The sequence below is a fragment of the Schistocerca gregaria genome, chromosome 3, assembly GCF_023897955.1.
Source record: "Schistocerca gregaria isolate iqSchGreg1 chromosome 3, iqSchGreg1.2, whole genome shotgun sequence".
NCBI lineage: Eukaryota > Metazoa > Arthropoda > Insecta > Orthoptera > Acrididae > Schistocerca > Schistocerca gregaria.
This window is the reverse complement of record NC_064922.1, coordinates 191,182,866-191,199,336: the sequence shown is the minus strand read 5'-3', so window position 1 is coordinate 191,199,336 and position 16,471 is coordinate 191,182,866. Positions and strand designations below refer to the sequence as shown.

The window sequence follows — 16,471 nt, the reverse complement described above, 5'->3', positions numbered from 1 at the left end:
CCACATGCTCCTCCAATCTGTATCCGGTGATGCCTACAAGAGGAGGATGTTACGGCGGCCAGTCGGTACCGTTGGGTCTTCATGGCCTGTTCGGACTTTTTGTATATTACCTTTCTTTCTCTATAGCTTAGACCTATCTTCCCGAGAATCTCGAACATGGTGCAAGAGATTACATTTGCGAAAACTTTTTGTAAGTCAACAAATGTAATGAATGTGTTTTGATTTTCATTAAGTATTACTTCCACTATGATGTTCAACATCAGATCTGCCTCTCTGCTCCTCTTACCTTCTCTTAAGACAAACTGACCATCTAGAAACTAAAGTTTATTTTCTTCTTCTTCTTCTTATCAATTTGCATGCATGAGATGTTGAATCGACTATTTGATAGTTCTCGTACATGCCTGCCCATGGTGTCTTTGAGAATGCGAGGATGGTATTTTTCCGTAAGTCTGATGGTATCTATAGATCATGCAAACAAACGTGAATAGTTGTTTTGTTACCAAGTTCCCTACGCTGCATTTTCAGATGAAAGCCAATTTTCCACGGTGAAAGACAGATTGCGGCTCGTCAGGCCCGAGCCCAACGAAAGGTTGGAACCTGACTGCCTTGTCAGTAATGGTGTGGGGAGCAATGACATACCAAGGTTTTTAGGAGGGTTTACATTGTTCAGGGAACAATGAACCGTGATCAGTACGAAGTTATGATTCGGCACCCTTTGATGGTCACTGCATGTGATGCTTTTTCAGATGCACATTGGATTTTCCAACAGGATCTGGTTCTATGCCATGCATCAAAAAAGTTGAGTTTCGGTTATTTTATCTTTGTAATACAACTTCAAAGGTTTCTGCTGTTACATATTGCCAAGATATTTAGTTTCAGATTCGTTCTGTCGTGACTGAAGTGGTTAACAGAGAACTTTCAATGGTCTGGAAATTCGCCAGACCTTAATCAAACTGAGAATTTGTGGTGATTGTTTGGGAAAGGGGATCAGAACAAGAAGCCTGTTGGATGTGACTATGAAAGTGTGGCACCATGAGACTGACATCAGTACCATTAGAGAATTGATTGACTCCATGCCTCACTGAGTGAAGGCTGCTGCAAGGGCCAAGAGGGGTCCAACAAAATACTAAGGTATCGTTGGATGTAGCCAGAAAGCTTAGATCCAGGAACGTAAAACACTTTTTTCCCAATGCTAAAGACAGCACTCCAGCTTTGGAAAATATTGGCAGCTATAAAATTACTTTTAATTGTGGCAACAGGTCAGTCTGGCAGGGCAGTATGTACCCACCTTAAGTAACATCAGAGAAGTTGGAAACTTAGAAAAGAAAACACTTACTTCTGCAAATCACCTGCTTAAAGAAGACTACAAAAACATTCAGAAAGGAAAGAAGATGAATTATATTGAAATAATGGAAATTACTAAACACATGTCCATCAATCGTAGTACCGAATGACCAGATACAGTTCAATGACTCGCCACTTCTAACTACAGATACTACTCATAATCCTGTCCAATTACCACTCTTACTCACATGCCTCATTGTCATTTATTTCAGTTTCTATAAGTTCTTTCACTATGTTTAAAAAAATTATTTGTGCAATAACAGCTGCCTTCCTGAGTTGCTTCATATCATTATTACATCTTATTAGTTTGTAATTAAGGACCTATTAAAGACAAGAATATTTTGTTCAGCGACATCTTTGAAACACATCACCAAAGTTTATTATTGAATTATTTTCTTCTGTGTACAACTGTTTTAGTTTGTCTACACTTCAGTAGTTAATTTTCACATATTTTATCTTAGTTAAGTAATCTTACAGTGCATTCACACTGAAATAATCTCTCCTGCTTTATTCCTAAGTCTAACATTAACGTTTTTCGTCTCTGGAAATTGAGATACTCTGTAGATGCACTGGTTTAAAATCTTTGATCTAACAAAATTTCACTGCATCACTTACTTATCTTTGTACCTTATGATAGCGTGAAAGCCGAAAAATGGATCACATATTGTTGTTGTTGTGGTCTTTAGTCCTGAGACTGCTTTGATGCAGGTCTCCATGCTACTCTATCTTGTGCAAGCTTCCTCATCTCCCATGACCTACTGCAGCTACATCCTTCTGAATATGCTTAGTTTATTCATCTCTTGATCTCCCTCTACGATTTTTACCCTCCACGCTGCCCTCCAATACTAAATTGGTGATCCATTGATGCCTTAGAACATATCCAGCCAACCGATCCCTTCTTCTAAAGTTGTGCCACAAACTCCTCTTCTCCAGAATTCTATTAAATACCTCCTCATTAGTTATGTGATCTACCCATCTAAACTTTAGCATCCTTCTGTAGCACCACATTTCGAAAGTTTCTATTCCCTTCTTGTCAAAACTATCGTCCATGTTTCACTTCCATGCATCGCTACACTCCATACAAATACTTTCAGAACCGACTTCATGATATTAATTTAAATCTGTACTCGATGTTAACAAATTTTTCTTCTTCAGAAACGCTTTCCTTCCCATTGCCAGTCTACATTTTATATCCTCTCTACTTCTACCATCAACAGTTATTTTGCTCCCCAAATGGCAAAATTTCTTTACTGCTTTAAGTGTCTTATTTCCTAATCTAATTCCTCACCATCACCCGACTTAATTCGAATACATTCTATTATCCTCCTTTTGCTTTTGTTGATGTACATCTTATACCCTCCTTTCAAGACACTGTCCCTTCCGTTCAATTGATCTTCCAAGTCCTTTGCTGTCTCTGACAGAATTACAATGTCATCGGCGGATCTCAAAGTTTTTATTTCTTAGTCATGGATTTTAATACCTACTCCAGATTTTTATTTTGTTCCTTTACTGCTTGTTCAATATGCAGATTGAAAAACATTGGGGAGAGGCTATAACCCTGTCTCATTCCCTTCCAGACCACTGCTTCCCTTTCATGCCCCTCGGCTCTTATAAGTGCCTTCTGATTTTTGTACAAACTGAAAATAGCCTTTCGCTCCCTGTATTTTACCCCTGCCAGCTTAAGAATTTGAAAAAGAGTATTCCAATCAACATTGTCAAAAGCTTACTCTAAGTCTACAAATGCTAGAAACGTAGATTTCCTTTCCTTAATCTTTCTTCTAAGATAAGCCGTAAGTTCAGTATTGTCTCACGTATTCCAGTATTTCTACGGAATCAAAACTGCTCTTCCCCAAGGTCAGGTTCTAACAGTTTTTTCCATTCATCTGTAAAGAATTAGCGTTAGTATTTTGCAGCTGTGACTTATTAAACTGATAGTTTGGTTCACATAACAAATAATAAATATTGTTCTGTGTGTTTCATTGATAATTTGTAAGATACTCTACGAAGAACTGCTGGAACAGTCAAACAGTGCAAGATCATTTAGTGTACGAATACTGAATATACACCTGTGACACACAATATTTTACACTAAATCGAAATATCATCAAAATATTTAACGTTCTCATCACTGACATGGGATGTTACTGCACCGATATGTACACTCTGTTGATGTATTTCTTTGAATTACAATATTAGAAACGATTTTGTCATTCATTAAAACGTTACTGCTCATTTATAGAGTATCCTTCTTTGAGAAATATTTGAAATTTCAGAGACGAATCGGTTTTTAGATATTCTGTACCAAATTCTCAAAATTCTATAGGTAATACTTTACAACAGAAGTCTCCACAATGTTATCTCGTATTTTTTCTGCCTTAGTTGCTCACAGGTCTTCCAAAGCCCTATTAATCTCTAATATTGGATCGTCTTACATAATGAACGAAGTTCAAGCATAACACCCATATGAACTGACCTGTCAACAGGAGTTTTGTATTAGAAGAGGTTAATTATCGTCGTCTTTTGACATCAAGAACTTTGTAATGCCCAATTCACAGTTAACTATAGTTGTTCACGGAGGTGTTAAGCGTTATTAGAAGCGAGCTATTATTTTTCTTCAATGAGACTAGATCTGATTTATGTAGGAAAGAGGACGGAGGCCTGCGCAACTTACCTCAGGCTGTAGGATCCAGTCCTTGAGAGGTGCCGTCTCGCACACGTAGCAATCCCAGGGGTTGTCATGCAGGACTACGGCATGCGAGGCAGACCGCTTGAGGCGTCTTGCATCTGAGCGAGGCAGCGTCTGCAGCTGGTTCCAGCTCAGGTTGAGCCACTCTGTCCACGGCTCCTCCGCCTTCCTGGTTGGCGCAAACACAAAGGAGCACAAGATGCTGACCAGACAACTGCGCCAACAGCTTCTCAGCCAGACTGCCAGGCACAGACAAACAAAAGCACTGGCTACTGACTAGACAACTGTGTCAACAGCTCCTGGCCACACATACAAAGCAGCACCAGCTACTGACCAGATACACCACTGGCAATTAAGATTGTCACATCACGAAGATGACATGCTACAGATGCGAAATTTAACCAACAAGAAGAAGATGCTGTGATATGCAAATGATTAGCTTTTCAGAGTATTCACACAAGGTTAGCGCTGGTGGCGACACCTACAACGTGCTGACATGAGGAAAGTTTCCAACCGATTTTTCATACACAAACAGCAGTTGACTGGCGTTGCCTGGTGAAACGTTGTTGTGATGCCTCCTGTAAGGAGGAGAAATGCGTACCATCACGTTTCCGACTTTGATAAAGGTCGGATTGTAGCCTGTCGTGATTGCAGTTTATCGTATCACGACAGTGCTGCTCGCGTTGGTCGAGATCCAGTGACTGTTAGAAGAATATGGAATCGGTGGGTTCAGGATCCCAACGGCCTCGTACCACTAGCAGTCGAGATGACAGGGATCTTATCTGCATGGCTGTAACGGATTGCGCAGCCACAACTCGATCCCTGAGTCACCTGCTGGGGAGGTTTACAAGACAACAACCATCTGCACGAACAGTTCGACAACGTTTGCAGCAGCATGGACTATCAGCTGGGAGACCATGGCTGCAGTTACCCTTGACGCTACATCACAGACAGGAGCGCCTGCTATGGTGCACTCAACGACGGACCTGGCTGCACGAATGGCAAAACTTCATTTTTTCGGAAGAATCGAGATTCTGTTTACAGCATCATGATGGTCGCATCAGTGTTTGGCGACATCTCGGTGAACGCACATTGGAAGCGTGTATTCGTCATCGGTATACTGGCGTATTACCTGGCGTGATGGTATGGGGTGCCATTGGTTACATGTCTCGGTGAGCTCTTGTTCCCATTAACAGCACTTTGAACAGTGGACATTACATTTCATATGTATTACGACCCGTGGGTCTACCCTTCATTTGATCCCTGCGAAACCGTACATTTCAGCAGGATAATGCACGACCGCATGTTGCAGGTCCTGTACGGGCCTTTCTTGATACAGAACATGTTCGACTGCCGCCCTGGCCAGCGCATTTTCCAGATCTCTCACCAAATGAAAATGTCTGCTCAATAGTGGCCGAGCAACTGGCTCGTTACAATACGCCAGTCACTACTCTTGACGAATTTTGGTATCGTGTTGAAGCTGCATGGACAGCTGTACCTGTACATTCCATCCAAGCTCTGTTTGACTCAATGGCCAGGCGTATCAAGGCCCTTTTTACCGCCAGAGGTGGTTATTCTGGGTACTGATTTCTCAGGATCTATGCATCCAAACTGCGTCAAAATGTAATCACATGTCAGTTCTAGAATAATTATTTGTCCAATGAATACCTGTTTATCATCTGCATTTCTTCTTGGTGTAGCAATTTTAATGGGCAGTAGTGTAATCATTCCCTCGAAACCTGCGTATGAAAGTCTTACAGCTTTCTGCCTAATCATTGTTGTATGAGCCTGTCTGTCTTTGGTTTCACGTTACTTAATTTTAAAATGAGGTAGTCCTCCTCTGGAAGCCCTGTGCGGGTCACTCACTTGTCGCCGCGCAGCACCTCGACGGGCTGGTCTATGAGGTTGTCGGCCAGGTCGACGAGCAGCAGCGGCGGCGCGCCCGCGTGCAGCGTGAGCCGCAGGGCGGCGGTCAGCTGGTTGTGGTGCAGCAGCAGACGGCGCAGCGCGGGCGGCAGCGGCGGCGGCAGCTGCTCCAGGCCGTTCCGCGACAGGTCCAGCAGCTGCAGGCCGGCGGGCAGCGCCAGCTGCTCCGGCAGCGCCTTCAGCCCGCAACCCGCCAGGCGCAGCTCGCGCAGCGCCGCCAGCGAACCTGCCGACAAACACGCCGTCCCACACCTGCATTACGGATGACGGATAACGCCGGACCAACCGGTCTTCGCCGGCCGCTGTGACCGAGCGGTTCTAGGCGCTTCAGTCTGGAATCGCGCGACCACTATGGAGGCAAGTTCGAGTCCTGCCTCGGGCATGGATATGTGTAACGTCGTTAGGTTAGTTAGGTTTAAGTAGTTCTAAGCTCTAGGGGACTGATGACCTCAGATATTAAGTGCCATAGTGCTCAGAGCCATTCGAACCATTTGAACCGGTCTTAAGTTACACCATTTCTTCTTAAACTGCAGCGTAACCTCCTGTCAAAACAGCTCAAAATTACTGGTGTCTCAACTAACCGATTAACGGTTTTTAATACTAAGATGGTACCTGTTCTTTTGGACATGTCCATTCACCTTGGCACTGGCAAAGGAGTTCTTGCATGACTCCTGAGGTATCTCGTGCCAAATTCTGACATGATACCGGTGACCGTGCAGCTTGTTAGAATGAAATTACAATAAAATGAACACCCTTAGCTGCTTACAGGCGTTGACATACATCAACGAGGACAGATGAAAATGTGTGCCCCGACCGGGACTCGAACCCGTGATCTCCTGCTTACATGGCAGACACTCTATCCATCTGAGTCAACGAGGACACATAGGACAGTTCGACTGCAGGGATTTATCTCTGGCACGCCTCCTGCGAAACCCACATTCTCAACGTATTGTCTCGCACTACATATGTAGTGCCCCTGCCCATTATACTCATTACTCGCAGCGCGTTGCCGGTTCTCGTAAGAGTTCGTGCACTGTTTGTGCATTCGCACAGAAGAAGAATGTAGTGCGGGATAAAATACGTTGAGAATGTGGGTTTCGCCGGAAGCGTGCCAGAGATAAATCCCTGCAGTCGCGCTATGCTCTGTGTCCTTAGTGGCTCACATGGATAGAGCGTCTGCCATGTAAGCAGCAGATCCCTGGTTCCAGTCCCCATCGGAGCACACATTGTCACCTGTCCCCGTTGACGTATGTCAACGCCTGTAAGCAGGTAAGGGTGTTCATTTCATTGTAATAACGGTTTTTTTATTCATATTATCTGATATGCTCTCTAAACCTACAGGGCACAACAGGTAATTAGGATTGTGCAAAGGGCCAAATAACGTGGCGGTCAGTTTCACTTCAAAATTGTAATTTATTGTAGTTTAATGACAGATTTAAACTAGAACGGCACATAGCCGAACCTTTACAACTATGAGTTTTAAATGCGAATTATTTCGCCGCTGAAGGCCTTCAAACAAGAAATCTTAAAAATCAACAAAATAAATTTCAAGTGACTGAAAACTCACAGTTAAAACTGCAAATAAAATAATTAAAATATATATATTGATATCACAGCTAGGTTGAAAGCCTCAAGCCAAATGTGGATAGGTGCAATATCAACAGCTGATGGCCACAATTAAATTTTAAAATATATTACCGTGATCTTTTAAGGCAGAAGGCTGCAATTTTTTTGCTTAAGGGGAATGTTTAAGAATAAGGCATTAAGCGGATGAAGGCCAACAGTTGATTTTCCAAAAATTCAAAAAAAAAAAATAGCTTAAACCTTTAACTTTTAAGTGGCCGAAAGCACACTAAATGAAAAGGCAATGCAACAACAATAACTACATTCAAGGATAAGGTTTTAAGTGGCTAAAGGCTCAAAACTGATTTTCGAAAAATTCAAAACACTGTGAACCCTTAATGCTGCCCTGGAAACAATGTTCACTCAGGTGAGATAGGTGGTGGGCCCAACTACACTTGATCCATCGGTAACCCAAACAACAGACAGTCAAGGACCGACCAACCAAACGACTTGCTAGCCACCATTCGGTACATGAAAGCTCAAAAACCAAACTGTTATGGACGTGATTGTCAGCAATGAAATATGTATTGAGCTGTCAAAACTACACACTGTGTTGGACAGCGACAACAGTGAGGAAAGGACACTGCCTGAAATTACTTTAGTGGCCAGGGCAGGTAACCGGAACAGTAACGGCCACAAAGCAGAATATTCCGCTGGTGCACTTGAATTGTAGTGAACCAATATAGTTAATTCCATCGCACGGCGGCTCGAATTCACCACAACAAACACACTGTGTTGCTCACAGGAAAAGCTCCCCAACAGCAAAGCACTAAAACGAGCGACACAACACGAACGGACATGGCTTGGGTACTTAAGACCACTCAGTTTTTACGTCCTGGGTCGGTGAGCCACGAAGCTCGTAGCGACCGGACAGCTCCACACACGCTCCGACATTGCGCAATGACTGCCAGCAGACCCTGCCAAGTGCGTCGCACAGAGATATCCTCCCTGGTCCGCACCAACCGACCAACTGCCCGCACACCCCTAGCCGGAAACTATATGCACAAGACCAAAGATGGTACACGGTGCAAATATCGATATACATCGCTGGTGCCAAACGTACATGAAGAAGAAACCACGGCATAACCGCAACAACGGTGGGAAACTAAAGACAGATAGACAGCCAAGTTCAAGGAAACGCATAGTTCGGAGTGAGCACGGAACATTATTCCCTTTAACAAAGATAGAAATCTTTTAAAGGTTGAAAAATTACTGCGACCTCGATCTCCAGATATGGAGGCTCAATATATATAGGAAATAAAAGAAAAATTAGTGCTGTGGTGCCCAGAGGCGCTAGTCGCAACGAACATGACAGCTATAGTATGCGAGTTACAGAAAGCAATGTTCACTCGGTCCATAGCAACCACGCCTCCAGATAGGCGGCGTACCGGGATCTATGGGGCACAAGATACACTATGTGATCAAAAGTATCCGGAGACCGTCAAAAACATACGTTTTTCATATCAGGTGCATTGTGCTGCCTCCTACTGCCAGGTACTCCATATTAGCGACCTCAGTAGTCATTAGACGTCGTGAGAGAGCAGAATGGGGCTCTCCGCAGAACTCACGGACTTCGAACATGGTCAGGAGATTGGGTGTCACTTGTGTAATACCTCTGTAGGCGCGATTTCCACATTTCTAAACATCCTTAATTCCACTGTTTCCGATGTAATAGTGAAGTGGAAACGTAAAGGGACACGTACAGCACAAAAGCGTATAGGTCGACCTCGTCTGTTGACTGACAGAGACCGCCGACCATTGAAGAAGCTCGTAATGTGTAATAGGCAGACGTCTATCCAGACCATCACACAGGAATTCCAAACTGCATCAGGATCCATTGCAAGTACTATGACAGTTAGGCGGGAGGTAAGAAAACTTGGATTTCATGGTGGAGCGGCTGCTCATAAGCTACACATTATGCCGATAAATGCCAAACGACGCCTCGGTTGGTGCACGGAGCGTAAACATTGGACGTCTGAACAGTGGAAAAACTTTGTGTGGAGTGACGAATCACGGTACACAATGTGCCGATCCAATGGGTATGCCGAATCCCAGGTGAACGTCATCTGCCAGCTTGTGCAGTGCCAACTGCTTTGGTTGGTAGGAGAGCCAACACCGTGTTACTAGAGGAGGCCGAAAGCCACGCGTTTTAGCTCACGCAGGCTGGCGTGAGGTCTGGAACAGGACAAGGAAATTAAACTTCAGAAAAACGGACGTAGCTGGTGGAATACTTAACTTTAATCCATTAATGATGAACGTCGGTTTTGGACTGTACATATTTCACAATATCAATAATAACTGATAATGGCGCCTTGCTAGGTCATAGCAAATAACGTAGCTGAAGGCTATGCTAACTATCGTCTCGGCAAATGAAAGCGTATTTATTCAGTGGACCATCTCTAGCAAAGTCGGCTGTACAACTGGGGCGAGTGCTAGGAAGTCTCTCTAGACCTGCCGTGTGGCGGCGCTCGGTTTGCAATCACTGATAGTGGCGACACTCGGGTCTGACGTATACTACCGGACCGCGGCCATTTTAAAGGCTACCACCTAGCAAGTGTGCTGTCTGGCGGTGACATCACACCAACAGTAAAATTTGGAGGTGGTGCTGTTATGGTGTGGTCGTGTTTTCCGTGGCACTGTCACAGCAGAGGCCTACATTGAAGTTTTAAGCATCTTCTTGCTTCCCACTGTTGGTGTGCTATTCGGGGATGGCGATTGCATCTTTCAGCACGATCGAGCACCTGTTCATAATGGACGGCCTGTGGCGTAGTGGTTAAGCGACAATAACATCCCTGTAGTGGACAGGCCTGCACAGAGTCCTGGCCTGAATCCTATAGAACACCTTTGGGATATTTTGGAACGCCGACTTCGTGCCAGGTGTCACCGACCGACATCGATACCTCTCCTAAGTTCAGCACTTCGTGAAGAATTGGCTGCCATTCCCCAAGAAACCTTCCAGCACCTGATTGAACGCATGCCTGTGAGAGTGGAAGATATTATCAAGACTAAGGGTGCGCCAACACCATACTGAATTCCAGCGTTACCGATGGAGGGCGCCAAGAACTTGTTAGTCGAAATAAATCTCGGGTGAACAACCTGGTATGAGTGTGCGTAGGACACAATATTTCGGCAATCGACCACGTTGCCATCATCAGGTGCGCTGATGTACTGACCGGCGGTGGGCCGGCGCCAGGTATATATAGGACAACCCCCTCCTTCCTCAGGCATTTCCTACTAGTCGGTGCGGTCCGCGCCCCGCTCGCAGTCCAGGTACAGCGCCCGTTCTCCCGCCGTCTGGTCGCTGCGTCCTAGGTCTTCTCGTTCAGGAGGGTCTGCCGGCACCACTCTCGTTTTCTTCCCTCCTCCCCCGAAGTCGGTACATTCTGGGAAATATCCTTTTTCTTCTCAATCTGGATGGTCGCTGGTTCCTACGCCTTGCTAGGGATGTAACCGCTGTCACTATTTAGTTGTGGCTCCCTTATTCTAATCTCTATGGCTTCTTTGATAACACAGTCCCAGTATTTGGAAGTCTGTGTCAGGACTTTGCTTTGGTCATAATCCATGCTGTTGAGTTCCGACAGGTAATGCTCAGCAATTTCCGACTTATTAAGCTGTTGCAGCCTAGTGTGCCGTTGATGTTCTAGGCATCGGTCCTCAATGGTATTAATGGTCTGACCTAAGTATACACTCCCGCATTGTCAAGCTATCTGATTAACCCCTGATTTACGTAGACCAAGGGTGTTCTTGGCACTACCAAGAAGGCTCTTGGTTTTGCTCGGAGGACCGAAGATGGTTTTCACTTGGTGTTTACGTAAAACGAGCCCAATTTTTCCGGATAAAGCCCCACAAAACGGAATAATAGCCAAAGCCGTCTCCTCCTGAGGTTCATCCTCAGTTTGCACCAGTGCTGCATGTGTGGGATGTAGAGCCTTCCGAATTTGCCTTTCCTTATAACCGTTCCTCCGAAACACAGTCTTCAGATGGTCCAGTTCTTGTTGGAGACTGTCCCTGCCGAAGATGGTGTGAGCTCTGTGTACAAGAGTTTTGAGCACACCATTGTTTTGTGCCGGGTGGTGGCAGCTGTCCGCATGTAGGTACAAATCAGTGTGCGTCTTCTTCCTGTACACGCTGTGGCCCAAAGTGTCGTCAGCTCGTCTTCCAATCAAAACATTTAGGAAAGGGAGCATCCCATCCGTTTCGATCTACATGTGTGAAGAAGTCTCCCAGTTTATCTCTTGCATGTGACCATCTACATATCTAAAGAAACAGATGGGTTTTAGATGTGCTTATTAAAGACCTTCCTCCTCGAAATATTGTGTACTATGCACACTCATACCAGGCTGTTCTACCGAGATTTATTTCGTCATAAAATACGCCTGGAGAACTTAAAGAACCATAACTTGTTAGTCATTTTCAGTCAAATTTCCGGATACTTTTCATCACATAGTTTACCTCGCCAGGCAACAGAAAGAGATCGCTGGCCTCACGCCCACATCTGGTCACCAGTTACTAGGGGCAGAACGTCTCCTCCTGGAGAACACCTATTTAAGGAAACCCAGGGATCAGTGAGGACAGCCCTTGTAGACGAGAGCTGGCAGAATCATGCACTGAATGCTTGCCATCCCCTAATTTAAGGCCAGTTTCTCATTCAAAATGGGTTTTTTGAAAGCTATATGTGTCTAGAATGTTGGGACGAAAAGGTTCTTTAATCCGTGAGTTATGAAAGTTTCTACAGCCCATTGTGCGAAGCAGGTAGGAAACTTGTCGTGCCGGACGCACGTCTGTAAAATGGTTTATACTCCAGTATACATGCAAACGTTTTCGCCGAGAAAGCTGACGAACAATGTGTGCAGCCTCCCTATCGTAGCATATCCAGCCAGACTGCTTGTGCTCGCCAAGAAGAACGAGGGATATGCTCTGCAGGAACATTTCGAGTTAAAGAAAGGGTTGATATAGGCTCCTGTAAGTGACGAAAACACTTTTCTTTTTTGTGAAGTTTTGACCAAAATTGGTCACAACATAATTTTTAGTCCACCATATTGGAGTAGCCATTTTGAATTTGGAAAATCTAACTTCTGATTCGTTTTCAGCGATATAAAAAATATAACATATAGTTTTCATGCAAATTGAACTAATAAAAAAAATTCGCTAAACTTTAAAAATGTTTTTTTTTTCAGAAACTATTTTTCAAAACTGTGCAGCATAGAAAAAAACGGTTCGATATATTAACTTCTATTTCTCTTGGCAGCTTATACCTGTAATACGAGCGTTGGAACTTAAATAGTGGCAACTATTTATTCACAACCCATACAAAAGTGTTACATGTTTGCACCTGTTACTGTCCTTCAAAGTAGTCACTAGCGTTGTGTAGAAACCGTTACCAGCGATGTGGAAAGCGTAGTATACGGCTAGCAGAGCCTGTTCTGTTGATGGTGCGAATGGAGCAGTCTACTGCCTGTCGAATCTCTGGAACATTTCTGAAGCGAAAGCCACGAAGTGGTTCCTTCATCTCCGGGATCAAATCAAAGTCCTTGTCAAGGATTTAAGTCCCGAGAGTATGGTGGATGGTACAGAACTTCCCAGCCCCATCGACCGAACAGATCCTCCACAGCATGCGCTGTATGCACCCGTGCAAAATGATGGGTGCTTTGAGCAGAATGTGTCGTCGCTTCTTTCGCAAAGCTGGTCGCAGATGATGCTCCAAAAACGAACAGTAATGCTGTGCATTGACGGTCTGCCGTGGAGGAACGTGATTCGTTAAGATAACACCATCACATTCGTACACGAGAATCACCAAAACTTTCACCATACTGGGGCTCTGACGCACTTTCGCCTTCCGCGGCAACCCAGAATGACGCCATTCGTTGGACTGGCGTTTTAGTTTTGGCTTCGTTGCATTCGCTTCAGAACTGTTCCAGAGTTTTGACAGGCAGTAGACCGCTTCATTCGCACCATCAACGGAACAGGCTCTGCTAACGGTATACTACGCCTTCCACATCACTCACAAATGGTTCTACACAACGCTTGTGACTACTTTGAAGGATAGTACCAGGTGCAAACATGTTACACTTTTTCATCGGTTGTGAATAAATAGTTGACATCTGTTAGTTTCAACTGTTTTTTGTAAAGCCATAAAGAGTGAAAAAAACTCCAAAATCCATCTCAAAGTTTGAGTTAGCACCATATCGTTAAATTTAAGGTTATCTCATTTTGGTTAGTTATAAGCTCCCATAAATGTAATGTAGTATCGATTGACTTTATCCATTTTCGGTTTCAGATAGCTCCTTAGGGGCTATAGTGCACGTAGTCTGCGTACTTCAAACTAGCAGGACCCTGATGAAACCGCAATTACGTGCACCAATTTTACCTGGAAATCTAAAATAAACTTCAGACTATGAGAAATCATAATTCACAAACAGATCCTTTGTACATCTTTTCACTGTCTCAAAATAATTTCTATACTTTGCCTAGTTTTCGCTCATTTCAATGAGAAACTGGCCCTAAGTTCTCGTCGACGTGCCGTTGGTGACGCCAGGGGAACGTCGAGAAGTCGGATTCTCCGTTGGAAAAGAGCTTTCTTGGAGTGTTAGTCATCTGATGGTTTAGTTGTTGCTCCAGGGAGTTAGGTGGAGTCAAATCCACAAAATTGTATTTTGTTTCGAACTGCAGAAGAGGCTGAGTTACATCGTAATTATAAATTGCAACGAACAGTTATTTGGTCGCCTGAAGGACAACAAAGAAGCTGTTGTATTGCCTCTCGGAATTTCTTTTAATTAGGAAAAAGTAGAAAGATTTTGCACTTACCCCATCCACCTTTCGATACTTTTCTCAAAGAGCGGTAAGAGCTTGACTACTACTGATTCTCATTGTTTGAAAATTAGCCCAAAAATCATGTTCTAATAGGAGATCACACTACCATTTGGACACTACGAATAGTCAATGATTAAGGGTGAAAACTGCGGTTCAAGAACGCTATTTTGCGTGTTGTCTGTTTTAATGGGCTACAAGCACGTAAAGGCGAGTTATGTAGAAACAGCCGGCAGATCGGATAGTCTCTGTTTCTTATAATACTATACAGAAGTTTGTTGTACCTCCTGCTCTATTTAGTCTGTTAAAGAATATGGAGCATTATGCCTCATTAATACCGCATTTCGTAAAACACTTCCATCCTAGGGATTGTATCAATTTTGTAACAGACTGACGTCCGACGTCGACAGCGAGAAATTACCATATAGACTACACTGGACAAGTCTTGCAACTGCAGATACACACATACAATCTAATAAGGCACATAATATGGTACGAGGTACTCCATTGTCCCAGCAGTGCTATACCATTTTATGCCATGTGTTCGTTGCAAGTTTCTGCCTGCATTTTTATCGAAATATTATTGATCTCTTCTTCCCTCCTCTGTACTGACGCAATATTTCAAGACAAAGCATATTTTAAGAACAAACATTACTATTTCTTTAAAAAAGGCTTATTCAAAAAGAAAAAATTACGAATTAAAATTCCGATATCAGTTTAAATCTGTCAGTTTTTCCCATCCATAACCTGAATTCAACGCCGCGAGTCCACAACCCCGACACAGCTCGTGCCAGCTTCCTCGCAACGCGTCCTTACCAACTGATACTTGTTTTATGGCTGTAAGGCCGTGGTCCAGGCATAAATCTCTGCCCAAACTTTCGTCTTCCATTGCTAGAGACGTTAGCTCACCAAGCCGAACTGTTTATATGTATCGACGCAACGGTCGGTCCGTGACGTCATCAGATTGTTATCTAAGGTTGCGGAGTGCTATGGAACATGTATTGGAGAAGAGATAGCGCCGTTTGGTTTACTGAGCACTATTGCCCACGATTTGTCTAATTTAAATCATTTTTCTTCATATTTTCTGTTAAAATTCTTGTCGAACTTATGAATTTCTATGGCTTCTCTGTACATCTAGTATGATAATTAATAGATTTTACTAAAACGACAGTGTGAGAGGTATTGAACAGAATTGGGGAGAAGAGGAGTTTGTAGCACAACTTGACGAGATGAAGGGATCGGTTGGTAGTACACGTTCTGAGGCATCAAGGGATCACAAATTTAGTATTGGAGGGCAGCGCGGAGGGTAAAAAACGTAGAGGGAGACCAAGAGATGAATACACTAAACAGATACAGAAGGATGTAGATGCAGTAGGTCCTGGGAGATGAAGAAGCTTGCACAGGATAGAGTAGCATGGAGAGCTGCATCAAACCAGTCTCACGACTGAAGACCACAACAACAACATGTACGCTTTGGTGCCTGAGGAAGGGATTTCATTTATTATGTATCACTGTTCACTATGACTTCTCTCAGGAACATCGCAGATCTCATTAAACATTTCCTTTTCTTTCAGTGAGACAAATAATTCTACGAGCAAACCGTTGGTGTGGCTGTGTGGAACCCACTTAGTACAGTTGTAGCCAATTTTAATATAAAAAATATGAAGAAGCAACCCTTCAAACGCCGAAGGAAAATCCTCATGTTGGTTTCGGTACGAAGATGGTAAATTCATTTATGGCCCCATGGAGGAAAATAACGTTCTGAATTTTTTGAATTTTGTGAATAATATTAAGTTCACTACGGAAACAGCGAAAGATGGAATTTTAGTATTGAATGTACATGTACTTTAAAGTCTGACGGAACTTCAGTGCATAAAGTGTAGAGAAATCCCACTCACACGGATAGATGCCTGCACAGAAATTCCAGTCATCGTCCCGGGCAGAAAAGAAGAGTGATCAAATTGTTGATGGATCGGGTAAAAGGAATCTGTGAATCACAGTGCTTGGAAGATGAGCTGGATCATTTAAGAACAGCCTTAGGCCAAAAACTATGCCTTGAACCACGGCCAAATGACTATAAGACGA

The 16,471-nt window shown here is 43.7% G+C and overlaps 1 protein-coding gene across 2 annotated transcripts in view; it reads right to left on the bottom strand.

Moving 5' to 3' along the window:
- LOC126356285 (toll-like receptor 2) overlaps positions 1-16,471 on the bottom strand; it is a 497,935-nt gene that overhangs the window by 275,458 nt on the left and 206,006 nt on the right. For both annotated transcript variants that reach the window (XM_050007162.1, XM_050007161.1), the window contains exons 7-8: positions 5,897-6,182; positions 4,016-4,199 (exon numbers count right to left, since the gene is read on the bottom strand). In XM_050007162.1, the coding sequence (XP_049863119.1) occupies positions 4,016-4,199; positions 5,897-6,182 (470 nt within the window). The remainder of the gene's footprint in view (positions 1-4,015; positions 4,200-5,896; positions 6,183-16,471) is intronic.